Below are 26,927 nucleotides of genomic sequence, written 5' to 3' on the forward strand. Positions count from 1 at the left end.
ATACACGTTTTCCACTGGGGGGAAGAGAGGGGGAAATAACGTTTCTTTTTAAAGTAAATGTACCAGCCTGAGGGCTTGCTTTTTGTGCCTTGCTCTTAACTTCATTGTTGGGAATGTGAGGCCCTTGGTGGGCATGGCTAGAAAGGAGGCTCCCAGCGGGCCGCGGGCCCCACCTGCTCCCTGGATCGCGTGCATGCTGGACGCTGCCCGCCTGCCCGCGCTGCCCGGCGTGTGTCCCTGTGGGCTCCGGCGTCTCCTCGCAGGGCTCTCGTACCTTTCCCTGCCGTGTGTGTGCTGCCCCCGGCCTTCAGCTGGTGCGCAGGGGGTATCTGGCTGGTTGTGACCAACGGGGCGGCCCTTAGCGAGCCTTCTGCCTCCCGCTGCCCGTCAGTCTCCGGGCCAGCTGTCTGAGCTGGGTGGCTTTGGGGAAGTGTGAAGGGAGTGGTCAGCTGAGAGGGAGCTGGAGCCGGCGCTGGCGCTGGCGCTGCGGGAGCCCCTGTGGAGGGTGCGGTGTGGACCGGGCGGCCTGGGCCCTGTGGGCAGGGAGGCTGGCGAGGTGGAGGACTTGGGTCCTCACCAGTCCTCGCAGAAGGGGCCTTGTGCACACCATGGACACACAGACACACAGATCAAGGAGCGGGGTCCCATCTGAGCTCCCTGACTGCACAGGGCCCCGGGAGTCTGGATCCAGGGTCAAAACCTTTAGGCCTCTCAGCATGGAGAACAGCTTCTCCCCTTTGCCCAAGAGGAAGCTGGGGAGTGGCTGATCTGTGGCCACAGAGGTCAGGTTAGGTTAGATGCTGAGAAGGACTTCCCTGCTAGGCTGGAAAACCATGTTGCATGGTGGTGTGAGCAAAGTTTTTTGGAGCAGAATCACTCAGGCTCAGTGCCTGGCTCCGCCTTCTCTGGTCCGCATCACCTTGGCCTGTCTGCCGACCTCCCTTCACCTTCGTGGCTTCAGGAGACAGAGGGTGGCGGCCTCAGGACGATGGTCCATCACACCTAGAGTGCCCAGCACCCCGGCTGTGTCCTCAGGCTGATGGTCACCCCGGCCTGGGGGCTGCAAAAACTGCCACACCCAGAAAACCCAGACCCGCGGCTGGGTGGCCACACGCTCAGCCCCGCCAGCTCCCCGCCCCTTTGGTTCTTCTAGTGTTGACAACCCCTAGGAGAGGCAGAGAGCGGCGTGGGCCCTCCCTGGCCTGTGCACCTTGGCAGTGCAGGAAGGCTGTGGGCCCGAGCCCAGACCCCTGGTCCGAGGCTGCTCTGTCCTCTGAACGGAGGCTAAGTCACTTGGTCTCTCTGAGCCTCCATTTCTGCATCTCTTAGGGTGGGGTCTCAGTGCTGTGTTGTGTAGCTTCCCTGGGTGCAAGGTCTGGACTTGAACCCGAGGGTCAGTGGTGCTCTCCGCACACAGGGGTCCCAGGACGGCCTGCTGTCCCGCCGGCTAACCGTGGATGTCTGTTCCCACCTCCTCCGGCTGAGCCAGGCCGCCCACCGCGGGCTCTCAGTGCTGGAGTCTGCGCAGGGCTGCCGCCTGAGAAAGATGCTCAGGGGCTGCTGCCCTCGGGTCCCAGCAGATCTGCCTGAGGCCGGCTGACGGGGCAGGGCCGGGATGGCAGGCAGACTCTGGCCCCTAGCCACCCTCCCCCCTCCCACGTCCACCCTCCCCCTACGCCCACGTCTACCCGCCAGGGCCCATTCCCGCTTGGGGCCTCAGTGTCCCCTGCCGGCAAAGCAGGAGGCAGAGGGAGCTAGTGAGAGAGCGTGTCCACCCGCCTGGCTTCCCTGTGGGGAGGGTGGGAGGGAGGCCGCCCCCGGGCTGCACGGAGGAATCGGCTTAGAACAGTTGGGGCCACGGGGTCCCAGCCAGCCTGCTGCTCCCAGGGCTCTGGAGGTAGTCCTCGAGTGTGCGCAGTGTGGATGGTGGGTGTGGTAGAGGCAGAGGGGAGCACGGGAGCAGGCGGGAGGGCTGTGCCGGGCAGGCCCGGAGGCCGGACGAAGGCTGCAGGTGCTGACCGCCGTCCCGGCTGGGCCTCCGCCCCCTCGAGTACGCAGTCTCCGGCTGTGTGCTTCCCGGAGGCCAAGGGCACCGCATGGATGGAGCCTCTTCCTGGCCGCCGGCGGTGACCTCGTCCCCCAAGGCCATGTCAGTCAGAGCGCTGAGGTGGGGGGCCAGCATTCCGAGCACAGTGCACGCCACACACCTGCCCGCCTCACACAGCCCGCACACCGCACACCACCCTTACACCACCCACCACACCACCCGCACACGGCACACCACCCACACACCACCCACCACACCACCCGCACACCGCACACCGCACACCACACCACCCGCACACCACACCACCCGCACACCACACACCACCCTTACACCACACCCCACACCACCCGCACACCGCACACCACCCACACACCACACCACCCACACACCACACCACCCGCACACCGCACACCACCCTTACACCACACACCACACCACCCGCACACCGCACACCACATACCACACCACCCGCACACCGCACACCACCCGCACACCACACACCACACCACCCGCACACCACACACCACCCACATACCACACACCACACCACCCGCACACCACACACCACCCACACACCACACCACCCGCACACCACACACCACCCTTACACCACACCCCACACCACCCGCACACCGCACACCACCCACACACCACACCACCCACACACCACACCACCCGCACACCGCACACCACCCTTACACCACACACCACACCACCCGCACACCGCACACCACATACCACACCACCCGCACACCGCATACCACACCACCCGCACACCACACACCACCCACCCACCACACACCACACCACCCGCACACCACACACCACCCACATACCACACCCCACACCACCCGCACACCGCACACCACCCACACACCACACCACCCGCACACCACACCACCCGCACACCGCACACCACCCTTACACCACACACCACACCACCCGCACACCGCACACCACATACCACACCACCCGCACACCGCACACCACACCACCCGCACACCACACACCACCCACACACCACACACCACACCACCCGCACACCACACACCACCCACATACCACACACCACACCACCCGCACACCACACCACCTGCACACCACACCACCCGCACACCACACACCACACCACCCGCACACCACACACCACCCACACACCACACCACCCGCACACCGCACATCACACCACCCGCACACTGCACACCACCCGCACACTGCACACCACCCACACACCACACCACCCGCACACCGCACATCACACCACCCGCACACCACACACCACACCACTCGCACACCGCACACCACCCGCACACTGCACACCACCCGCACACCGCACATCACACCACCCGCACACCACACACTACCTTTACACCACATACCACACCACCCGCACACCACCCACACACCACACACCACACCACCCGCACACTGCACACCACACCACCTGCACACCACACCCCACACCACCCGCACACCGCACACCACACCACCCGCACACCACACCACCCGCACACCACACCCCACACCACCCGCACACCGCACACCACACCACCCGCACACCACACCACCCGCACACCACACCACCCGCACACCACACCACCCGCACACCGCACACCACCCACACACCACCTGCACACCACACCACCCGCACACCACACACCATACACCGCCTCACACGGCCCACACACCACACACCACACGCCACACCACCCGCACACCGCACACCACCCACACATCACACACCACACCACCCGCACACCACCCGCACACCAAACACCACACCACCCGCACACCGCACACCACACCACCCGCACACCACACACTACCTTTACACCATATACCACACCACCCGCATACCACACACCATACACCGCCTCACACGGCCCACACACCACACCACCCGCACACCTGCCCACCTCACACGGCCCACATACCGCCTCACACCACACACCACACCACCCACACACCGCACACCACCCGCACACCACATACCACCCGCACACCACACACCACCCACACACCACACACCACGCACCACCCGCACACCACACACCACGCACCACCTGCACACCACACACCACCCACACACCACACACCACCCACACACCACACACCACGCACCACCCGCACACCACACACCACACACCACCTGCACACCACACACCACCCGCACACCACACACCACGCACCACCCGCGCACCACACACCACCCGCACACCACACACCACCCGCACACCACACACCACGCACCACCCGCGCACCACACACCACCCGCACACCACACACTGCACACTGCACACCACCCGCACACCACACACCACCCGTACACCGCACACCACACACACACACCGCCCACCACCTGCTCCTCACCTTGCACTGTGGCCCCCGTGTCCTGGGGTAGGGATAGCCCTGGCCGAGCCCCTCTTTAGGCCACAGCCGGTCAGTCGAGCCCACCCTCCATCCCAGCTGCCCAGGGTTGATGACAGAGGCCGCCCGCATCCGCAGGCCAGCTCTGTACTCTCCCGCCAAGATGGTGGGGCTTCGTGCTGCCACTTTTCAGAGGGGCGCACAGAGGCTCAGGATAGCCCTGCAGGCTCTGTGTAGAGAGGGGTCTGAGGCAGATGGGAGCCGGCCTGTCGCCCAGGACAGGCTACTGTGAGGTGGCAAAGGCTGCGGTGGGGGCCACAGGCCCGGAGTTCACGCCCACAGGTTGGGGACACACGCAGCTCGGCCGCAGAGAACTTGTGTTTGCCTGAGAATCTGCATCCCAGCATTGGGAGAACCTGGGGAGAATGCTACCCTCCCCCTTGGGGCCACCCCGGGGCGTTGTGCTGTGACAGCCCCGGCAGGGGCGGGGGGGGTCGGGGTCCTGCCCCGCTGGCCGGCAGGCCTGGGAGATGGGGGATGGACCCACCGTTCTGTGGCACCCCTGAGTCCTCTGTGTCCCCCTCCCCCCGGGCCGTCCCCACCACTTCCGCCTGAGAACCTCATGAGGCCAGGGGAACCCGGGAGGCCACGGCTTGCCCGGGACTCCGTTTCCCATCTGTGAAGTGGGGCCAACGGGATGCTATTGGAAAGTCGAAAAAACCGCAAGGAGGGGCAAAGGGAGCCCCGGGCCTCAGGAGCCTCTGGTGACAAGGGTCCCCAGTCTCGGACCAGGGAGGTTTCTGTCCAGCCTTACCTGGAGAGGCTGTCCCCTGTCTGAGACACCTTTGGGGTCAAAGAGCCACTTGCCCTCTCTACCCGTGCTTGCCCTGAGTGGTGCCGGCCTGAGGAGGAGTGTCCGCTGCAGAGGCGAGGCCCGGGAGACGTGGGGATGCCAGCCTGATGCCCGGCATGGGCAGCACAGGGCAGCAAGCTGGACACCAACGCTGACAGGGAGGCCAGGAGGTGCTGCGGGGGGGGGCAGCGGGGAGGGGGGGTAGCGGGGAGGGGGGGCAGTGGGGAGGCCAGGCAGGCACACGTGCGGAGGAGCCCCCGGGCTGGCCGGTGGGTTCCTGGGGGCCCCGCATGTCCTCAGCGGGCGGGGCCTTTGTAGAGAGCCATCCTGTGTGGAGGGCCAAGTCCTGTCCCCACGTCTGGCAGAGCAGTGGGGACCAGTCTGGGATCTGCGGTGGATCCCATTAGCACAGGCGGAACTGGGACCTGGGGACCAAATGAGGTGTGACAATATGCAGGTGACACTCTGGGTGAGCCAGGTTTCCGGCGGCACAGGTGTTCTCTGGGGCCACCGGGCCGGCACGGTGCCCGGGGGCCCAGCCGGATGCCGGGCTCAGGCACCTGGCCTTCGAGGGCCATGAGGGGGAGCACTGACCTGCCCCCTGAGTCACTGTCCCTGGAGACCCTGCGGGGGAAGCCCCAGCTGCCGGCCCTGGGCTGGGCCTGGGCGCAGCTGTGCTGTGGGCGGGGCTCCAGCTGGGCCCCCGGCAGCCTGGCCGGAGGCTGTGCGAGCTGGTCTGGAAGGGCGGGCAGGTGCTCCCCTTCAACACTGGTCCTTAGGACCAGGCCGTTCTCTCCGGTCCTAGGTCTAGTGCCCGGGCTGAGTGAGCTTTAGTGCCTCCAATTCCACCTGTGGGTTGTGAAGCCGCCGTGCGCTGTGTTGTGGGGCTGCTGGAATCACTGGGTGGGACTGTGGCCCGCCTGTCCCCTGGCCCGGGACTCTTGGCGCCTTCTGAGCTCAGAGAGGGCGGAGCGGAGCCAGCGGCAGTGGAGCGAGGCCGGGTGTTTTGTCTCCCGGCCCACACGAGGCCTTCAGAACCTGGGCTCCCCCCCAGGAGTGCTGCTGACTTATCTTTAATTTGTTTCCCATCCAAGCTCTGTCCTGGAGCTCTGTCCTGTCTGCTGCTCCGCGGCTCCTCTAGGGCGGTGGGCAGGCCCCGGCTGGGCTGTGGCTGCGGGGCGGTGTCGGGTTCAGTTCTCTGGGGAGCTGGGGGAGGATGTGGGCTGGCCCTGGCCTCCCTCGTCCCACCCAGCCCCGAGCCAGGGCAGACCCTGGGCCCCTGAGCCAGCTTTCCATCACAGGAGGCCGCCCCCCCGTGGCCAGCCCGCCCGCCCCATGACTCACAGCTCCCGGGCCTGGGCCACCGCTGCCTCTTAGCAGACGGCGGCAGCCGCAGGTTGTGCTGTAGCCACTGGCTGCTTGGGGCGCTTGCTCGCTCGCTTGCTCAGTCGGGTCCTGGGTGGCCAGCGTTGTCTCCACCGCTTGGGGACCTTTCCTGTGGCCTCGCCATGGAGAAAGAAGTCACCTGATTGCTGGAGAACAGAGCCAGCCCCTGACCTGCGGGAGCAGTCACTCCCCGCCAGGCATGAAGGGCGACGGGGCCGTGTGGAGCCTCATGTGGAAGTACTGTGTCTCCGTGCGGACGCTCAGGTACCCATGTGTGGAGGCCGGGCAGGGGTGAGCAGGCCGGCCCTTGCACCCTCGGGGGAAGCTGGAGGGGGAAGGAGCGTGGCAGGGGTGTGCTGGTGGTCGCCAGGCCCACCGGGGTGGGAGGCTCCCCTCCCCAGACAGCCCGGGCTGGGCCGGGCAGCAGGCAAAGCGTGAGATCTCAGCCCTGCCCTTGACCTCTCTAAGCCTGTGGGGTGCTCACGCCACTCCTGGGGCACAGCGGAGTGAGCCTCCGTGTGCCTGTGGACATGGCCACCAGCGACCCCAGGGTGCACCAGCCCACCAGGTTCGTCCCCCGTGGTGATTGCTCTGGAGGTGTGTGGCGTGCCTGGAATCGGGCGCCGGACCAGCCGGGTTCGGCCCGTGTGGTGATGCTTTGGGCTGAGTGCCTGTGCCAGGGACCACGGCATTCGCGTGGAGATTGAGTGTGGTGGCAGATGTGAGGCCCAGCCCACCGACACCCAATAAGTGTCAGCCGTGACCCCCTCATCTGCTTCTTTCGCGGGGGGGGGGGGGGGATGCCTACCTGGGCCGGGCCTGGGGAGGGGGTGTCTAGAGAGGGGGCGTCCTGGGCGGGGCGGGGCTTTGGAGCTCCCAGTGTTGTACTTGGAGGGGATTTTTACAACAGTCTGCTTTCCTTCCACTCCCCACTCCCCAAACTGTATACGCTCCCCTCCCTGCCCTCCTCCTTCCCTTTTTTCCTCCCACTTCCCCCGCCTTCCTCTCTCCCTCTCCTCCCCCTCTAGATTTCCTCATTCTTTCCTTTTTTCCATCTTTTCTCCTCATAGTATTTGTGGTAGCCTATAGGAAAAACCTACAGTCAAATAAAAACCACCAGGACCATATTCAGAATAGGATGCCATGACAGAGGAGGAGGAGGAAGAGGGGGAGGAGGAGGAGGAGGTGAAGATAGAACAGAGGTGCACTGAAGCCCCCCGAGCTTCCCCACTGCCCAAGGGAAAGGGAGAGAGAGCCAACCCAGGCCATCCCACTTTAATTAGCGCAGCGGTGACAGCAGCCACTGGTGTCTGTCAGCAACAGTGTGTGGGGTCCCAGGATGGTGGCTTGGGCTGGACAGGTTTGGGCAGCCTGCAGCCGTGGGACCCAGGTTCTCTGGGGGTGCCATCTGCTGTGGGGACAGAGAGGCTGAGGTGCCCTGGAGGGAGGCAGAGGCTGCGGCTCGGCGGGCCGGGCCCCAGGCAGGGCTGCAGCGAATGCCTGCGGTCGTTTCTCCCGCCCGCAGCTGGGCTCTGGGCTGCTCCCGAGGTTTCCGGGGATGGGCACTGGGAAAGCGCAGCTGTTTACAGGATGCGGAGTGTTCCCGGAGGACCTGCTGTGGCCTTCTGCAGTCTTCGGGCCGCCCTAGAGAGGAACAGCACGGATCCTCAGAGTCCACAGGCCTCTCTGTCAGGCCTCTGTTTCCCTGGGCACAGGGTGGGTGCACAGCTGCCTGGCAGGTCCAGGCCCCTACTGCCAGGGGCAGAGCAGCTGGGTGGGAGCCGGCACCGTCCTGGGCCCCGGGTCTGCCCACCCTCGGCACGCTGAGGGCCAGGTGGCCCCTGCGGGGTGGGCTGGGCGGGCCTGCTGTCACTCTCCCCGCGCCCGCCCCTTCTTGTGGGGCCCCAGAACAAATGAGCACCCCCTCCCTGAGCCAGAGAGAGGGGCGGGTGGCTGGCCGAGTCAGCATGGGCCGCTCTGCCCGAGGCCTGAATCAGCAGATCGGCAGGCGGGCGGGGCGGGCGGCCTGGGACGGGTGAGCGAGGGCTTCTGCGGGACAGCACATACTTTTCCTCTTGCGTCTTCCCGCCATCCCCAGAGCACACAGCCCCCGGCCCGGCGCAGCGTCTGGTAAAGTAGAGTGTCTGTGCCGTCGCCGCCAGCCCTGGCTCTGGGCCAGGAGGCTCACGAGGCCCGCCTGAGCCGGGTGAGGCTCCGGAGCCCGGCTGGGGTCTCGCAGGGGGGCCTCACTGGCTCCAGGCCGTGTGGACGGAGCAGCGGGGGCTGTGAGCAGCACGCCCTGGGCACGCAGCTAGACCTCAGGGATCGCGGAGCGGCGCGCCCTGCCCTGGGCCAGGGGGCGGCAGAGGCAGAGCGAGGAAGAGGGAAGAACTGGGGCTCGGAGGAGGGCTGACCCGAGGTCCAACCCGCTTCGTGCGAAGGGCTCTGGAAGCCTGGTGAGAAGGTTCTGGAAGCCTGGCTGCCTGGCGGAAGAGGTGTGTGGCTGTTTTCAAGTCAGGCCGTCCCCAGGTCTCTTTCCTCCCTGTGACACACTCGTCCTCAGAGCTGACTAGACCCCAGCAAACGCCAGGCAGGGCCGTCCCTGCGCTGAGCGCTCGCTCACCTGCCCAGGCTCCCAGCCTCCTTCCCCGGGGCCTCCGCAGCCTTCTGCCAGCCAGGCCGGAGAGAAGCGCTCCGCAGCCAGGCCCTGGGCCTGGTGTGCTGTGTCGTTGTCTTGGTGGACGGGCAGTCCCAGGCCACTCAGGCTAGGGGTGCTGCCGGCTCAGCTGAAGACCCCCCCTTCCAGCCGGGCGGCAGCCGCAGCCGCAGGGGCCAGCAGCTGGCAGTGAGGCTCAGAGAGCGTCGGGGCAACCGCTGACACTTAGCCACCTGGTGCCCCCTGGAGAGGCCCCCAGCCCGTCAGCCCCGCCGGCGCCTGCCCTGGAAGGAAGCCCTAGCTCCCAGAGCGAGCACCCCGTTCCCAGCAAGCCTGCAGACCCGCCCCTCCCCTCCGCACCCGAGCCCCGGCCTCAGACTCCGGAGCAGAGCCAGACGTGCCTCCCTCCTCGGGCACCGCCCCGCGGGCACACGCCTTCCCCGGGGGCCACTCTTCCTTTACCTGGGGTCCCCCCTGCAGCCCCCACCCCTCCGCAGCCTGCGCCCCACTCAGGCTGTGTTGCCTCTACTTTTGGCTTAATCCACATCGGCCAGTTGTGGGAGGAGGGCTCCTTTGTTGGGACACACCACCAGGCGCGGTGTCCCCGATCACGCCTGCCAGCTCCCAGCCCGTCCCACTGTCCTGTTTTCTTACGTGCATCCGCACCACCTCCCCCGCGTACGTTTTAAAAAGCTGTTTTCAAGGTGGGGTCTCACTGTAGCCCCGGCTGGCCCCACTCAGTCCTCCTGCTGCAGCTCGGGGGTTACAGGAGTGCACGCTGTACCCAGCTCCATTGAGTAGGTATGGGTGTGCCATCCGCTCCGAGCTGGCCCGGCGTGGCGCCGATGCTCACCTGCAGGCCTGGCTGAGCTTCAGCTGGGTCGCCTGCTCTCAGAGATCGCGGAGGTGTGCCCAGGGGCAGCGGGGAAGACCTTCGTCCATCTGTCCAGACAGCTGTCAGGGCAGCTGCCGTGCGCTATGGCAGAGCCCAGCACGTGGGGCGTGGCCGTGGGTGAGGCGAGGTCCTGGCTCCGTGCAGTGACGTGCGGGTAACGGTGCCCCCAGGGCCGTGGACAGTGGAGTGACCACTCAGGGCTTGATCTGGAAACCAGCAGAGCTCTGAGCCTGGGCGTGGCGTGGTGAAGGGCGCCGCATCTGAAGATTCTGCCAGCCCAGCCTGCGCTGCGTGAATAACACAGGAAACAGCGGTGCCTGGGCGCTCACGGCCGGCGCGCGGGCTCTCGAGCCACAGCTCCACGTCAGATACTTTTGGTGCTTAATTAGAAATAATAGTCTTCCAGACTTTCCTGCCCTGGCTGGCTTTGAACTATGATTCTCAAGAAGAGTACAGGGCAGAGCCCAGCTTAAAACTGTCTCTTTAAAGAGCAAAGGAGAGAATGTAAGCAGGTGACCTTGGGTTGAGAGTGACGTGTGAGAGGAAGGCGTGAGCTGGTGGAGACCTGGGGGCAGAATGCTGCCGGCAGAGGGCACAGCACAGGCAAAGGCCCTGGGGTAGCGCTGTGCCTTGTGTGTCTGCAGATGGAGGTCAAAGCGGTTGGACAGCAGCGGGGGAAGGAAGCCACAGGATGCAGATTCTTGGGTGCTGATTCACCGGGGTGGGGACACAGGGCAGGGTCGGTCCCAGGATGAGGACATGAGGTACTTCCCGGGGGACAGTGGTAGTGGGCTGGCTGAGAGACCCCGAGAGGTACTCAAAGGCACAGTCCGACCAGCTGGTAGAGCAGAGACGGCAGGGAGGGAGGGAGGGGAAGCTTGCACGGCAAGGGCTGTGAACGCGACTCCCAGGAGCTGGGCAGGGGCAGTGGGGACAGGTGGCCTGGGAGGACCTGCCAGGCCCTGGGAGGTAAAGCTGGCCGCCCTGAGTCCCTCTGCACCTGAGCAGCACTCACAGTAAGTAGGCCGCCTGCCCCGCACTGCCTTTGCCCCGCTGTCCAGTTGTCTGGAGTGAGACCGAGTGCGCAGCCCAGGCCTGGCGCTCTGAACAAAGATGCCTTGCCGAAACTCGAGTGGCCCCGAAATGTGATCAGCCGCAAGAGACTGGCCAGGGCAGAGCTGTATAATTTATTGGCGGGGCTGTCCGGCAGCCATTTGGGCAGGCCGGACCTCGAAGAGCCCCCTGGGCGGTGGTGGAGCCTCGGGAGGGTGACAGGCCCGGCCCGGCCGCAGGGCGGGGCTTCCTGGATGCGCTGGCAGGGAGGAAGTCGGAGGCCAGGGCCGGGAGGTGGGGCTGTCGCCCTGGTTCTTTGTCCCCAGGGGCTGCCCGGGCCAGGTGCTGGGCTCCCGGGAGACCTCAGCCCCCTGCCGCTGGACACTGTGAGTAGCACCTAGCTGGCGGGAAGCTGGGAGGGGCTGGGGCCGGGTGTCGGGGCACGGCAGCGCCTGGGGTGCTCGCAGGGGTGCTGGTTGCTTCTCTAACCTGTCTCCGTGACTGGCTGCTGTGTGCTTGGCGTGCGTCACGCGGGGCCGGCCCGGGGCCTCCCGTGGCTCTCTGCAAGGACAGCCGTGGGCCCGGCCCTCGGGGTGGGCACTGCCCTCGGCCTGCCAGGCTGCCTGTCCCACTAGAGAGGGACTCTTAACAGCACTGTGTAACAGCTGGGCACCCCGGCACGGTTCTCCTCAGCGGCTTGGAGCGTGAAGCGTGGGGTCAGAGCAGACGGGGCCGGGATTCCCAGACGCGAGAAGACTTGGCTGGGAAGGTTCTGCCTCACATTGGGCAGCGCCATCTGGAACTTTCCCAGGGTGTGTGCTCCCCGCGCCCCCCCCCCCCCCCGCTCTGCCAGGACCCCTGGGCTGCTCTCACTTCTTGCTGAAGCACCTCAAGCAGAGCCTGGGGCGCTCAGACCCCGGGGAACCCGAGGGTCCTTCTTAAGGGTTTCTGTGCCCTCTAGGAAACCCCCCTTGGTAAGAAGGGGCCTGAGGGTCACCTGCATCCCTGGGGAAATCTCCACTGAGCCTTACTTCTGCTCCAAGTCTCAGGACAAGCCTGGATGAGAACACTTCACTGCTGGTGTCAAGGAAACCCAAGTCCAGACCAGAGATGTTAGGACAACTGTCCAGAATCACAGAGCCTGTATCTGTTGAGAACGGGAGCATACTGCTCCATGGAACTGGGGACCAGGTGGCATTTTACCGGGCCTCCGTGTTTGTATCCATGGAAAGTTGGGCTTGAACCTCAGATCCCACTGTCCGGGCTGGGATGGGAGTCCCAGCTGTGAGGTGTGAGGTGGCAGGTGTGAGTCCTGGCTGTGAGGTGTGAGGTGGTCGGGTGGGAGTCCCGGCTGTGAGGTGTGAAGTGGCAGGTGGGAGTCCCGGCTGTGAGGTGTGAGGTGGTCAGGTGTGAGTCCCGGCTGTGAGGTGTGAGGTGGTCGAGTGTGAGCCCCGGCTGTGAGGTGTGAGGTGGTCGAGTGTGAGTCTGGGCTGTGAGGTGTGAGTTGGTCAGGTGTGAGTCCCAGCTGTGAGGTGTGAGATGGTCGGGTGTGAGTCCTGGCTGTGAGGTGGTCGGCTGTGAGGTGGTCGAGTGTGAGTCTGGGCTGTGAGGTGTGAGGTGGTCGGGTGTAAGTCCTGGCTGTGAGGTGGTCGGGTGTGAGGTGGTCGAGTGTGAGTCTGGGCTGTGAGGTGGCAGGTGTGAGTCCTGGCTGTGAGGTGTGAGATCGCAGGTGTGAGCCCCGGCTGTGAGGTATGAGGTCGCAGGTGTGAGCCCCAGCTGTGAGGTGTGAGGTGGTCAGGTGGCTGTGAGGTGTGAGGTCCCAGGTGTGAGTCTGGACTGTGAGGTGTGAGGTGGTCGAGTGTGAGTCCCGGCTGTGAGGTGTGAGGTGGCAGGTGTGAGTCCCCATTGTGAGGTGTGAGATCGCAGGTGTGAGCCCTGGCTGTGAAGTGTGAGGTCACAGGTGTAAGTCCCAGCTGTGAGGTGTGAGGTGGCAGGTGTGAGTCCCGGCTGTGAGGTGTGAGGTGGTCAGGTGGCTGTGAGGTGTGAGGTGGCAGGTGTGAGTCCTGGCTGTGAGGTTTGAGTGAGGTGGTCAGGTGGCTGTGAGGTGTGAGGTGGCAGGTGTGAGTCCTGGCTGTGAGGTGTGAGGTGGCAGGTGTGAGTCCTGGCTGTGAGGTTTGAGTGAGGTGGTCAGGTGGCTGTGAGGTGTGAGGTGGCAGGTGTGAGTCCTGGCTGTGAGGTGTGAGGTGGCAGGTGTGAGTCCTGGCTGTGAGGTGTGAGGTGGCAGGTGTGAGTCCTGGCTGTGAGGTGTGAGGTGGCAGGTGTGAGTCCTGGCTGTGAGGTGTGAGGTGGCAGGTATGAGTCCCGGCTGTGAGGTGTGAGGTGGTCAGGTGGCTGTGAGGTGTGAGGTGGCAGGTGTGAGTCCCGGCTGTGAGGTGTGAGGTGGTCAGGTGGCTGTGAGGTGTGAGGTGGCAGGTGTGAGTCCTGGCTGTGAGGTGTGAGGTGGCAGGTGTGAGTCCTGGCTGTGAGGTGTGAGGTGGCAGGTGTGAGTCCTGGCTGTGAGGTGTGAGGTGGCAGGTGTGAGTCCTGGCTGTGAGGTGTGAGGTGGCAGGTGTGAGTCCTGGCTGTGAGGTGGCAGGTGTGAGTCCCAGCTGTGAGGTGTGAGGTGGCAGGTGTGAGTCCTGGCTGTGAGGTGTGAGGTGGCAGGTGTGAGTCCTGGCTGTGAGGTGTGAGGTGGCAGGTGGGGCCGGACACCTTCGGCTCCCGGTGGCTGCTCTGTGTGCTGGTCCACCCTCTGCATTCGTCTATGCGTCCGGTCCCTTGGCGGGCATTTACTGGGCACCGACTGTCTACTGATGCAGCACGTGCCCCGGTGTCAGGGGTGTGACTGTGGAGACAGAGACGGAGGACAAGGGGGCAGATGGCTGGGGAGGGGCCGGTGGCCGGCTAGGCATTGCTCTTCAGCTCTGTGCTGCCGTCATCGGGGTGAGCGTAAGGTCCCCAGGTGGCCTCCACAATGGGCCCTTGGGAGCCAGGGCACTGGCCAATGCCCTTGGCCCTGGAGGGAAGCACAGACCAGCCCCAGCAATCCATGCGTCCACCATGGAGGCGTGGAGGGGTCCGATGGCGCCCGCACGCATCTGTACCCACGTGCAGACGCACTGAGGGAGCTGTGGTCAGGCTCCAGGTGAAGAGCACAGACGCGCGCCGAGTGTCACCTCTGCTCTCTGCCTGGCGCTGTTGACTTACAAGGAGTTTTTATTTTTTTATTTTTTTTGGTCGTGGGGCCTGAACTCTGGGCCTGGGCGCTGTCCCTCAGCTCTTCAGCTCAAGGCAAGCGCTCTACCACTTGAGCTACAGTGCCACTTCCGGTTTTCTAGTGGTTTATTGGAGATAGGAGTCTCACGGTCTTTCCTGCCCGGGCTGGCTTTGAACCGCGATTCTCAGATCTCAGCCTCCTGAGTAGCTAGGATGACAGGCGTGAGCCACCGGCGCCCTGCTCTTACAAGGAGTTTTTAGTTGCAAGTAAGAGACCTTTCAAAGTAGACCTCTTAATGAGGAAACGGGCTTCTTGCGCTGGTGGAACTGAAATGGGCTTCAGGAATGGCTGGATCCAGGGGAGCCTCCGTCTGTGGGTGTGCATGTGGGCTTTGCCCCGAGGCAGGTCTGTGCGTGTGGGCCTCCTGGCTGTGGGCCTGGCACGCAGTGAGAACTCAGGCAGTCGCCATCTACTTTGATCTGGGTGCCAGCCCTGCGCAGGTCAGAGGGTCAGCAGCCGCGGTTCTGTCTCATCCATGTTCTCAGTCCATGGCAGGCGTTGGGACAAGCAAAGGGGAAATGGCCACACGGGTCACCCCACTAGGAAAAGGGGTGAGCTGGGAAGAGGAGTATCGCTGAAGTCTGGGGGGCTGGCAGGGATGGGGAGGGAGAGGGAGAGGGGGGCCGGGCAGCCCAGGCTCTGTTCCCGGAGCTCCTGGCTGAGCGCAGAGGCCGGGCCAGGGCCTGGGCAGCATGGGGAGCCCCTTCAGGGACAGGTGGCACTGGCCAGCACAAGCTCCGTGCCAGGCACGCTTCCTTTTGCCTCCGTCCATGCGGCCGGGAGGCGCTGGGCTCCCCAGCGGGGAAGGAGCTGCTGTTTCTGTAGAGCTGACCTCTGACTGCCGCCGGGCGCATCCCTGCCGCCCAGCCTGGCAGCCCTGTGGGAAGTGGCCACGCTCCTGATCCGAGGGCAGAGTGTGAAACGCTGTACCAGCACTGGCTGGCCAGCTCAGGCTCCAGTGAGGCCACCCCACCCCCGCAGGGGAGACTGGAGGAAGAAGGGGGGGGGGCGGGGCGTGCAGGGCCAGGACTTGCTCGGCTTGGAGTGTCTGTGGTCCCCGTGCAGCTCCCTTTACCCTTGGAGCCTTGGTGTCCCCGCTGTAAGCCAGGGTGGCACCTTCTAGAGGTAGGAACCGGTTCCCTGAGCTGGACACCCCGGGCAGCGCACAGCAGTGGCCCCGGAGGTGGCTTCACCGCCCCTCCTAAGACCAGAAGTGCTGTTTGAACTTCACTTTATTTTCCTCCTCCAGGCTGGTCCTGGGGCTTGAACTCAGGGCCTGGGCATTCTCCCTTAGCTTTATCTCTCCAGGCTCTACCTCATGAGCCACACCTCCACTTCTGACGTTGTGTGGTTAACTGGAGATAAGAGTGTCATGGACTTTCCTGCCTTGAATCCTCAGCCTCAGCCTCCTGAGCAGCTGGGATGACGGGCATGATCTCCTGTCCGGGCTGGCTCTGAACTGCGATCCTCAGCCTCAGCCTCCTGAGCAGCTGGGAGGATGGGCGCGAGCCGAGGGCCCCGGTTTTCCCTTCAACACTTTTAACATTGCCATTTTGTAGATGGGATTTGAGCCAAGTGGGAAAGGGGGCTCCCCGTGCCCCTTCCCGGAGCCTCACATCTCCGGCTCAGGAAATGCTCAGGTATCCACAGCCCCCGGGCTGCCAGGGGTGGGGTCTGGTATGGCTGTGTTGCAGGTGGCAGGGCTTGGGCTTAGGGAGATGACCCTGGCTGAAGCCCCGCCCCCGCCCGCCCTGGGCTTATCCAGTGCTCCGCCCAAATCTGCTGCCCACCTCCTATCTCCATGGGCCCCAGTGCCCAGACGTGGGTGTCACCAGGGTGCCTGTAGCCCTGCAGAGGCAGGAAAGAGAGCTGAGGACCAAGGGTGGAGGTGGGGCCTGGGGTGGAGGGGGCCACTGCCAGCCTCCCTTGGTTATTTCCTTGAGCAGATAGAAGTGTGCATATGGCCTGGGCCTTGCGTGCATGGGCTGTGGCCTGCTACAGCCTGCCCATGGCTGGGAGGGCTGAGGCGCTCAGCCTTGGAGCTGGCTGGTTACTGGACACCTGGAGCATTTCCGGGGGAAGTGGTCTGAGGGGGGTGGTGGCCCCCGCTTGGGGCCGGGGTGAGGGCTGGGTGGAAAGGAGAACCGGTTACCCTTACTTCCCCTTTCTGCCCAGCAAGTCCTAGGTGACAGCCCCGCCCCAAGACATCACGCCAGGTCAGAGGTCATCCTGCCCACCCCCTAGTGGCCCAAGAGGAAATGGAAACGGGGTACAGTCTCCCGTGATCTCACTGCCACCACCCACAGAGGCCTGGCAGTCAGGGCTCAGTGCCTGGCTCCGCCGTCCGGGGCAGATCAGCAGGCCACTCCGGGACGCCTGTACAAAAAGCTGGGATCAAGGCCCCCTCTGCTCCAGCGGCTGTGCGGTCTCTGGTGAGTCCCTTCAGGGAAACGGTGTAAGAAGCAAGGAACCCCTGCCGTGTGGGGACGGCTTGGAGGGCCCCTGGAGGGGACTCAGCCTGAGGACAGAGGCCGCTGGGGCCTCGCAGAGGGGGAGGCGGAGGCTGAGGGTCACACACTCCTCCTGCTTGAGGGAGCCAGTGTGTACTGTATCCCTTCCTCACCAAGCAGACGCACGCACGCACGCACGCACGCACGCACACAGCTTGTATCCGAGATTGAAACTCCACAGGTGCTGGCGGCCGCCGAGAAAGCACGTCAGAATGAACTGCAAGTTGGCACCGCGTACTCATGGCGGCAGCCGCTGTTTGGGTCTGGAAGATGTCAGTGTGTGAAAAGCAGCGTTTGTGTGGTCTACCGGCAGTGTTGGTGTACATATGGGATGCACGAGCCCCTAAAATAATTCAGCCTGGGAATTCCCGCAGCTCCCAAGCAGTCTCAGGAGGAGCTGCGGCTTGGCAGTGGGGGCCCGGGGCCCCGCGTGGCCGCCCACGGCTGGGCTGGGAGGGGAGCCGGGTCCCGTGGGGTCACCCTCCTTCCTCCTGCCCCTCACTGCCCCAGCCCCCTCCCCCAGCCCTGTTGTGTGGGGGGGTGCCTTGCTACCCCTGCTCCTCCTGGACCACAAGCAGGGGCCTCTGCGTGGCTTTTGTGCTCTGCAGGCCTTACGGTGCCCGCATCCCTTCCCTTGGCTCCAAGACATCTTTTGAAGCACTGCATTGTTCGTTTTGATGAGTCCAATCATCTCTTTTTTTAAATTGCTTGTGTTCTGGTGGTGTGGCTAAGAAATCTAAGTCCAGGAGTCCTGGTGGGTTCTGTGCTATACTGTTGTGGTGGTGTTTTGGTGTTAACACTTGTGCTCTGCTCTGTGGCCATGGTGAGTGACCAGTGCAGGAGGGGGCAGAGGCCGTGAGGGTCCACATGGCCGGCCAGCCTGCGTGGTGCCTGCTGAGAAGCTAAGCCTTCTGAGAGAACTATCTCGGCACCTTTGTCAAAAATCACAAATCAGGGGTGGTAATGTGGCTCAGTGGTAGAGTGCTTGCCTCACATGCATGAAGCCCTGGGTTCGATTCCTCAGTACCACATAAACAAAAAAAGTGGGAAGTGGTACTGTGGATCAAGTGGTAGAGCACTGGCCTTGAGCAAAAGAAACTCAGGGTCAGGCTGGGCGCCGGTGGTTCATGCCTAGCTACTCTGGAAGCTGATGTCTAAGGATCATGGTTCAAAGCCAGCCCGGTCTGGAAAGTCTGTGAGATGCTTATCTCCAATAAACCACTAGAAATCTGGAAGTTGCACTGTGGCTCAAGTGGTAGAGCGCTCGCCTTGAGCTGAAGAGCTGAGGGACAGCGCCCAGGCCCTGAGTTCAAGTCCCAAGATTGGAAAGAAAAAAAACAAACCACAAATCATCTGACAATGTTTACTTTACTTCATTTGTGCTGGGATGAAACACAGAGCTTGTTTACTTTACTTCATTGCGCTAGGATGAAACACAGAGCTTCGTGCATGTCATACAAGCACCGTGATGACGTGTGCCCTGGCCTGGACAGAGCTTTGTTAGTGCGCTTCCTCTATTAACAGGGCCCGGGGGTGGCCGGGGGCAGAGTGCACCTCGGAACAAAACTGAGTCCTGCCGCCTGGCCCGCTGTCCAGAACGGGTGGACCACCAGGAATCCTCGGGGACCATTACTTCCTGCTATTAAGAATCCTGTAATCCGGAGCTGCTTGTCCCAGGGGAAGGCAGAGGCCCAGTGGGGAGAGGGCGGGTCCCAGGTCCACACCCTCGAGGGCCCTGGCCAGCACAGAGGCCGCCTGCAGGTCCTCACTGCCCGGAGCCTGTGGTGTCACCTGTACCGGGGCAGGGGTGGGGTGTGGAGGGCTCCCTGGAAGGGAGCGTGGTAGAGGACGGCAGTGTCTGCCTCACACAGCTGGGCTCCAGGCATCCCTTCCTCATGCACCTGCTGGTCCCACGCTTAGCTGTTCGTGCCGGCTCCGTGGCAGGCTCAGCGCAGGGCCGAGACTCGGGTTACTAGCTGACACTTGCCTTGCTCCGGGTGTGGCCCTGCTCTGGGACTGTCTCAGGCCGGTGTGGACCAAGAGGGGAGAGGATGGTGCAGCAGGAGGCGACAGTGTTGGAGCTGGGCTGGAAGGGCGGGTTCGCGCGGCGGCTCTGGGCATTTCTGCAGCGAGGTGGACGGCAGCGGCTGGTCTTCTCCATTAGGAGCTGCGTGTCTTGTGCTTCCAGCTCTAAGTGCTGCTGTTCTCTCAGCTACCTGAGATGGCTTTGCCTTGCTGCCCAGGGCTCTACCACTTGGGCAGTGCCCCCAGCTCTTTTGCCTCAGTTATTTTTCAGATACAGTCTAAACTCTTTTTGCCCAGACTGACATTGTACCACAATTCTTGTACTTAGTCCTCCTGCCGTTATGCCCAGATAAGGATCCCCAAAGACCACCAGGGGGCCGATTCCGATGCAAGCACATGAGAGTCGTTTATTGCAAGCTCGAGCCTGGACTCAACACCGTCACCGACGCGGCAGGTCAGAGTTGAGAGCCCCGACTTCCAGTTTAACGGGGTTTTTATTGTGGTGGCAGCAAGGGTAGGGGGTTTCCAATATAGCGGTTACATGATTGGTTAACGTTTAGTGAGTGAACCTTGTAACAGTCTTACTGGCTAGCGTGTGCGGGCTAAGCGGTTAAACAGCAAACTGTGTTAGCTATGCTGTCTTAAGAAATATCTGGAGCTTTAGATACCTTCCTGTCATCTGCTGATGGCTATTGCTAGGGGAGTTACGGGCAGGACGTTATTGGGACATTTCGCAGTTTTTCCAGGAACCTGAGTTTTGCTTTCAGTAAAAGTCTTCACAATGGAGTCTAAGTCCAGAATGGCTGTACTTTGGCTAAGGCTTCTCACTGCCCTGCTGGGATTACAAGCATGCATCACTCTCCTAGTTTGCTGGTTGACGTGCGGTCTTACTAAACGTTCGCCTAGTCTAGTCTAGAATCACGATCCTCCTGACTTCCGCCTTCTGAGAAGCTGTGACTACAAATGGTTACTGCCATGCCTGGCAGCATTGTTTCACTAAAAATGGTGATTTATCTTGTTGGTTTGGAAGAACTCTATAACTGGAGGAAACCAAGGGCACAGTAGATATGGTGGCATCAGGTAGCTCAAAGGGATTAAGTGTGGCCTGATTTTGGGGAGAGAAGCTGAAAATGGAGCTGGACAGGGAGGCAGAAGACACCTCTGAGTGCCGGGCTGAGCGGCCTGTGCTTTATGAAGGAGAGTTGAGTGGGGGAAGGATGTTCTTAACTCTGCATATTCAAAGATTGTTTTGGACGACAGACTGTATATAAGAGAGGAAGAGCTGGAAGGGTAACTGGAAGTGGAGCGTGCTGGCCTTGAGTGTCTGGCTGGAGTCTCCTTGGTTTGATGGGCAGTTGGGAGCCGCAGGTTCGGATGAAGATGGTGAACCGGGGGGGAGGGGTGGGAGGAAGCTGCCCCGCTGAGCCCTGGGTCATTTCCTGTCACAGAGCGCTTGGACCTGGGCTTCCCTGCAATGCTTGGGGGGGGGGAGGCCTGCAGCTCTGGGGTGTGGTGTGTGGCTCAGTTTCCCAACATGAGGCCCCACCCTCAGCACCGGGAGGGACTCCTGTGCTGTGTCATCTGTGCCCTGACCACAGGACTGACCTCCAACCCAGACAGCCAGGCCACTGCTAGGGGCACCAAGGAATGAAGGGAGGAAACATGAGCCCAGAGTTTCCAGCAGGGAGCTGGAGGGGGCTGGGGGGGCACGCCGGGATGGAGGGCAGGCTGTGTGTCACCGGCTGCTGGGCTGCTGAGCTGAGGAAGGCTGGATGCTCCTCTCAGCTTCCTGTTTGCTTTGTGGAGGGGAATGGGAGGTCAGAAGGAACGCCCTCAGCCTTGGGGTCACTGGGAGTCAGGCCCAGGCCCTGTCAGATCAGGCTTCAAGCCCGGCCTCCCAACTCCCCTCCTGAATCAGAAACTATTTCCTAACAGAATTTCTTTTTTTTTTTGAGGGGGGGGGTTCCCGTGGCGTGGTACTGGAGTGTGAACTCAGGTGAGAAGCCACACCCCCCAGCCGGTTCCCCTGGTGTGGTACTGGAGTGTGAACTCAGGTGTGAAGCCACACCCCCAGCCCTTTTGGCTTTCATTGTTTTACAAGTAGGGCTGGCAGTTACAGACTGTGATCCCACTGCTTACACTTTGTTTTGGCTGGTCCTGGGCTTGAACTTTGGGCCCAGGCACTGTCCCTGAGTTTCTTTTGCTCAAGGTTAGCACTCTACTACTTGAGCCACAGCACCACTTCCAGTTTTCTGGTGGTCAACTGGAGATAAGAGTCTGATCAACTTTCCTGCCCCAGTTGGCTTTGAACCACCATCCTCAGATCTCAGCCTCCAGAGTAGCTAGGATTATAGGCATGAGCCACACCTAGCGTATTGGTTGGAATGGAATCTTGCTGAGGTTTTGCCCAGACTAGCCTCCAGCCACATTTCTGGGATTACAGGATTTAGTTACCACAGGCAACCCTCAAATACAATCTTTATTTTTTTAAAAGAAAAGCTAATATAAGCATACAGTGCAAACACTATGATGCAGTGAACATTTCTGTGAAAAGCCAGCCCCTCCCACTGTCTTCCCCATTCTCTCACCTTGCCCAGAGGCACAGGGACACCAGATTCAGACTGGGAGTAGGTGCAGGCCCGGCTTCCTCCCCACCGAGCAGGCATCCCCTACCTGCCCCCCCCATTACTTCCCAGGTTGTGGTGCAGCCGCAGTCCGCCGTGGGCGCCCTGGTCCCTGAGGGCTGCCTGAGGGTACGTCTGACAAGGTCCCGGCTGCTGGGTGCCTTCTCCAGTCATTTTTACCCCCCTAGGAGACAGCCACAGCGGCTCCTCACCCTGGAGGCTCAATGTATGGCTTCCAGGCCCAGAGGGCAGCTTACCCGGAAGAGAGGGCCTTTCCACCCTGAGTTGTGGAGGATTTGGCCTGTGGTGTTTCCACCGGTTGCCGGGGGCCTGTGCAGGCAGAGGACATCCTATCAGGAACACCTAGAGGAGGAAGGGGGAAGGGTGAGGGAAGAACAGGTGGATCCCCATCCTCCCTTCAACAGCCTCCCACCAGGCCTGCCCCCAAAGGCCTCACTTCCTCCCATCAGGCCCCACCCCAATGCCTCACTTCCATCAGGCCCCGCCCCCAATTCCTCCCTTCCACTTTTCTTCTTCCTCTTCTTATCATTATTATCATTTCCAGCACTGGGGATGGAGCCCAGCCACATCTCATGGGCACTGGGCCAGTGCTGTGTCTGGCACCTTTCCCTCTGACCCTCAGATGAAATATAATCAAGCATACTGACTTTTGCCAATGTGGTGAGTTAAAAAAACCAACAACATGGCAAGCAAATAGTGTTTTGATTGTATTTCTGTAATGTGCATTTAATTATAGGCGAGATTGAATATCTTTTCATGAATGGCTTGTTGGGATCCCTTGCTCTGCTTTCTAATGGGTTAGTCATCCTCCGATCGATTTGAAAGAGCTCTTCATGTATCAGAGAAGTTAGCTTTCATCTTTGTTTCCTCAATTAGCTTCTGTCATGTGCAGCAGAGATTTTTCTGCCCATGTGCCACTTGTCTTTCCACCTTGTGTATGGCATTTCCATTCCATGTAGTTCTGATGATCACACAGAACACACTGGGAGCCCACATTTGCACGTGATACACCGTGTGCCCTTGCACGTGATACACCATGTGCCCACTTTAGCACGCAATACACTGTGTGTGTCCATATTTGCCTCTGAGACTTTGAGGAAGGGGTTATTTCTGCAGTGCATTTCCCATGTCTTTCCTCGCATTATCCTGGCTGCTTTTCAGGCAGCCTTGGATGCTCTGGACAGATGAGTTCCAAGAGGGCTCGGCCTGACCTGGTTACACAGCGTCCACCGAACTTGCTGATCTTCCTCCATCCCATTTACTCTGGCTTCCCTAAGCCAGCCGTTTGTTTTTTGTTTTTTTGGGGGGAGGGGGGAAATTGTAGGGCTTGAACTCAGGGCCTGGGCACTGTCCCTAAGCTTTTTTGCTCAAGGCTAGTACTCTACCACTTTGAGCCACAGCGCCACTTCTAGTTTTTTGGTGATTAATTATAGATATAAGTCTAATGGACTCTCCTGCCAGGGCTGACTTTGAACCACCATCCTCAGATCTCAGCCTCCTGAGTGGCTGGGATGCCAGGCGTGCGCCTCCTGTGCCTGGCTAAGAAACATCTTTTCCTCTTTTAAGTGCTGTTTTTTTTTTTTTTTTGCGTTTTTAAATTATAAAAGTAATTTATACGGTGTTTTTTCTCTGTCTTTTTGCTGATACCGAGGCTTGCAATCAGAGCTCACGCAGGCATTGTAGCTCTTAAGAAGTAGGCCTCTGTGCCAGGCCTGTGGCTCAGCCATGTTTGCCCAGCCGCTCTGAAGGTGATTTGGGAGGAGGGCTGATCCAGTCCAGCAATGGTCAAAAAAACGTTAACAAGACCATGAGGAAAGGCTGGGCATGATGACACACATCCGTCATCATGACTGCTGCACGAAGTGTGAACCCGGCAAAAAAGCAAGACCCCATCTCAACCAGCCCAAAGCTGCACTGGCGGTATGGCTCAGCAGCAAGGACCCGGCCCTGAGTTCACCCCCAGGACTGCCAAAAGAAAAAAGTATGGCGCGGTAACACCGGGAGCACAGCCCAGGCATGGGGGCTTTTTTTGTTTTCTTTTTTTTGCCAGACCTGGGGTTTGAACTCAGGGCCTAGGCGCCGTCCCTGAGCCGCTTTTGCGCAAGGCAAGCGCCCTACCCCTTGGGCCACAGCGCCACATCTGGCCTTCTCTGTGTTGTGTGGTCCTGAGGAACGGAACCCAGGGCTCCATGCGTGCTGGGCGAGCACTCTACCCCTGAGCCCCCTTCCCAGCCTGGCACAAGGCTGTCCTCTGAGGGAGCAGCTTACGGCCCGGGTGACCCCGGGCACCCGTCGGGGCTCCCGGGCGGCCGGGGCGGGGAGAGGCCGCCAGGCTGCGTGCAGCTCCCGGCGTGGGCGCTGAGCCGCTGGGGGCGCGGGCCGGCCCCGCGGGCTCCTCCGGAGGGGCCGCGCCCGGGCAAGGTCACGGGCCCGCGGCGGTGACATCACCGCGGCCCGCCGGCCCCTGTCCCGCCGCGGCCGGGCGCCAGGGGGCGCCGGGCGGCCGCCGCGCGGGCTCGGGGCGCCGGGCTCCGGGCTCCGGGGCCGCGCGCCCGGCCGTTCCCCCGCGCTCCCGGCCCGGCCGCCCCGCCCACCCCGGCGCCCTCCGCCGCCCTCCCGAGCGGGGGCGGCCGGCCTGGGCCCCGCTCCCCGGCGCGGCCCCGCGGGGCGGGGGGCGGGCGGCCCCGGCCCGAGGCTCGGCCTCCGGGGCGCGCGGGCGCCGCCGTGCCGGGTGCTCGGCGCCCGGACGCTGCGGACGGCTCAGCTCGGCCCGGGTGACGTCGGCGGCCGGGGCGGCACCCGTCCTCCGCCCTCCGCCGCGCGCGCTCACACGTTCCGGTGGGGAAACTGAGGCGGGCTGCGGAGCGGCGGGCGCCAAGGTCACGGCCCGCGGGCGCGCGGGAGGCCGACGCGGCTCCCCAGCGCCCCGGGGCCCCGCGCCCCGCCGGCCCTGGGCACCGGGGCCGCGCCCGGCGCGGGGACGGCGCGCGCTCGGCGGCGGCAGGGACCCGCCAGGTAGGAGCGCGGGCGGGGGGCGGCGCGGGGCCGCAGCGGGGCCCCCCCCGGGGCAGGGCCGTCCGCGCCACCCCCCCGGCCCCGGGACCGGGGAGCGGGGCGCGGGGCGGGCTGCGGGCCGCGCCGCAGTGGCCGGGGCCGCGCGGGCGGGGCGCGGGCGGGTTGGGGTCGGGGCGCGGGCGGGCGCCGGGGGCCCCGGGGGTCCGCGGCGCGGCTCGGGGCGCCGGCCGGGCCTCCGCGCGGGGCGCGCGGCCTCTCCGGAGCCGGGCGCGGTGCGGGGTGGGGGCAGGGCGCCCGCCGCGCATTGCAGCTGCCGCCGGCCGGGCCCGCGTCCTCCGCGCCGCCTCCCCGCCGGCCCCGGGCTGCTCGGCCGCGCGGGCGGCGTGGAAGCATCCCAGGAATTCGCCGGGAGCCTGCGGGTGAGGCCGGGCCCGGCCCGGGCCGGGCTCTGACCCCGGGGGCTCCAGCGGGCGCGCCCGCGGGTTCCGGGCGCTGGGGGCGGGGACTCCCGGGGAGTGGGCCGCCAGCCGCACGTGCGCGGGCTGGGAGCGGGCGGGCGCCCCGGTTAGCAGGGGTGAGCCCGGGAACCCCGTCCCCCCGTGGTCCGACCGCGCGGGGAGCGGCCAGCTGTCCGCTGTCAGCGCTAATCTGTTCCTGGAGCAATGGGAGCAGAAAGGCCGCGGGCGTCCGCCCCAGGGACGGCCGCGGGCCGCGGGGCTCTGCGCGTGCCCGCCTTCTGCTGGCTGTGGGGGCCTTGCCCTGGGCTGGAAGCAGGGGCCGCACGAGCCCCCGCAGCCCCAGCCGCATGGAATGGAGGTGCAGACAGACAGGGCCTCCGGTCACCCCACCCCGGCCCGGCGGCCCTGCGGCCCCGGCACACCGTCAGAGCCCAGAAGTGGAGTTTGAGAGTCCGGACCCTCACTGCCACCCTCCGTGGGGACAGGCTGGGCCCAGCGCCATTGGGCCCTGGAGCCCGGATCCCCGCCCGCCAGGCAGGGACCCCTCCAAGGTCACCAGACATGGTCAGGGCTGGGTCCCCCTCCCCAGCTCTGCGGCACCCTTGGTCATCTTTGAGGGGCTGCTGCGAAGCCCAGCCTGCAGTGACAACTGAGGGGGCCGGGTCTCCAGCAGTTTGCAAACGCCAAGTAATCTCCGTCTCATGACTGGAGTTAGCTCCTCTCAGCCTGCTTAAAGGGCCCGAGGCCCAGCCTGCACTGTGTCCTCTGCCCGCTCCCCCACGTCCATAGGGGGTCCGAGGCCTGGTCCACAAAGCTGGAACCCTCATGTCCTTGGCTCACTTCCAAACCAACCATCTAACTCCTGGCATGGGGTGCTCCCAAGCCGTGAGCACCCCTAGCTGGGATTGGCTCCCCGACAGCTTGTCGCCGGTGAGTGGATGGGCTGCGGAGGCCGCGAGTGCTTGCTGCTGACCCATGTCTCAGGACTTTGCTCTCGAGGGGTCCCCCGTGGAGGCCTGGACAGGGCCCACAGGCCACCCTCGCTCAGACCTCCCCCTCTAGACCTGTGCTGCTGGTCCTGGCTTCTGTGGAGCCCAGGCCCAGCCTGCTGCCTGGAAATCCAGTTGTCCTTCTGCCGCTGGCTGGGCAGTCCAAGGCCCTGGGGCACGAATGTCAGCTAGCAGGCAGGAGGGGGGCTGCTCAGTCCCTCCCCCATCCCCTCAGGCTGTCCTAGCTCTCTGACTTCAAGCATTGTGAGTCGCTCAGAGCCAGTTCAAACCTAGCAAACATTTTCTACCAGCCTGGTTGCCGGACTCCCACAGAAGGCATCCATTCCCCGCCCTTCCGCGCAGTCAAGTAGTTCCTGAAGCTTTACCTGACACCCGCTGCAGCCTTTAGCCCCCCTCTGGCCACCACCGCCAGCCTGTCACCCAGAGCCTCCCCGGCCCTTGGTCTGGTCTGTGTCCCAACTCCTCCAGCCGGTGTCATGCGGGTCAGGGCGTCCAGGCTGACCCGTGAGTTCCTGCCACCCCTTACCCTCGTGCGATGGTGGCGCAGAGTGGGAGCGGGTGTGCTCCATGCTTGCTGCTGGGCCGTGCCTCCTGCCCAGGGCTGGGGGGGGGCTGGGCACCCCGGTTGGCATCACATGGCCTCCACACTGAGCTTCCAGGAGGTGCAGTGGTGGCAGAGTGGCACTGACCT

The 26,927-nt window shown here is 63.4% G+C and overlaps 1 protein-coding gene across 4 annotated transcripts in view; it reads left to right on the forward strand.

Moving 5' to 3' along the window:
* The window catches only part of Iqsec1 (IQ motif and Sec7 domain ArfGEF 1), a 98,011-nt gene that overhangs the window by 10,693 nt on the left and 60,391 nt on the right, over positions 1-26,927 (forward strand). The window contains exon 1 of one of the 4 annotated variants that reach the window (XM_042679650.1): positions 6,717-6,917. The exons of 1 other annotated variant lie outside the window; for it this stretch is intronic. In XM_042679650.1, coding sequence (XP_042535584.1) covers positions 6,853-6,917 — 65 coding nt within the window. In that variant the 5' untranslated portion in view covers positions 6,717-6,852. Of the gene's footprint in view, positions 1-6,716; positions 6,918-11,572; positions 11,644-16,928; positions 17,006-26,927 lie in introns of those variants that run through there. 2 more of the 4 variants (XM_042679655.1, XM_042679654.1) reach the window with 2 other exon arrangements.

The sequence above is a fragment of the Dipodomys spectabilis genome, unplaced genomic scaffold, assembly GCF_019054845.1.
Source record: "Dipodomys spectabilis isolate Male_0828 unplaced genomic scaffold, ASM1905484v1 ptg000054l, whole genome shotgun sequence".
NCBI lineage: Eukaryota > Metazoa > Chordata > Mammalia > Rodentia > Heteromyidae > Dipodomys > Dipodomys spectabilis.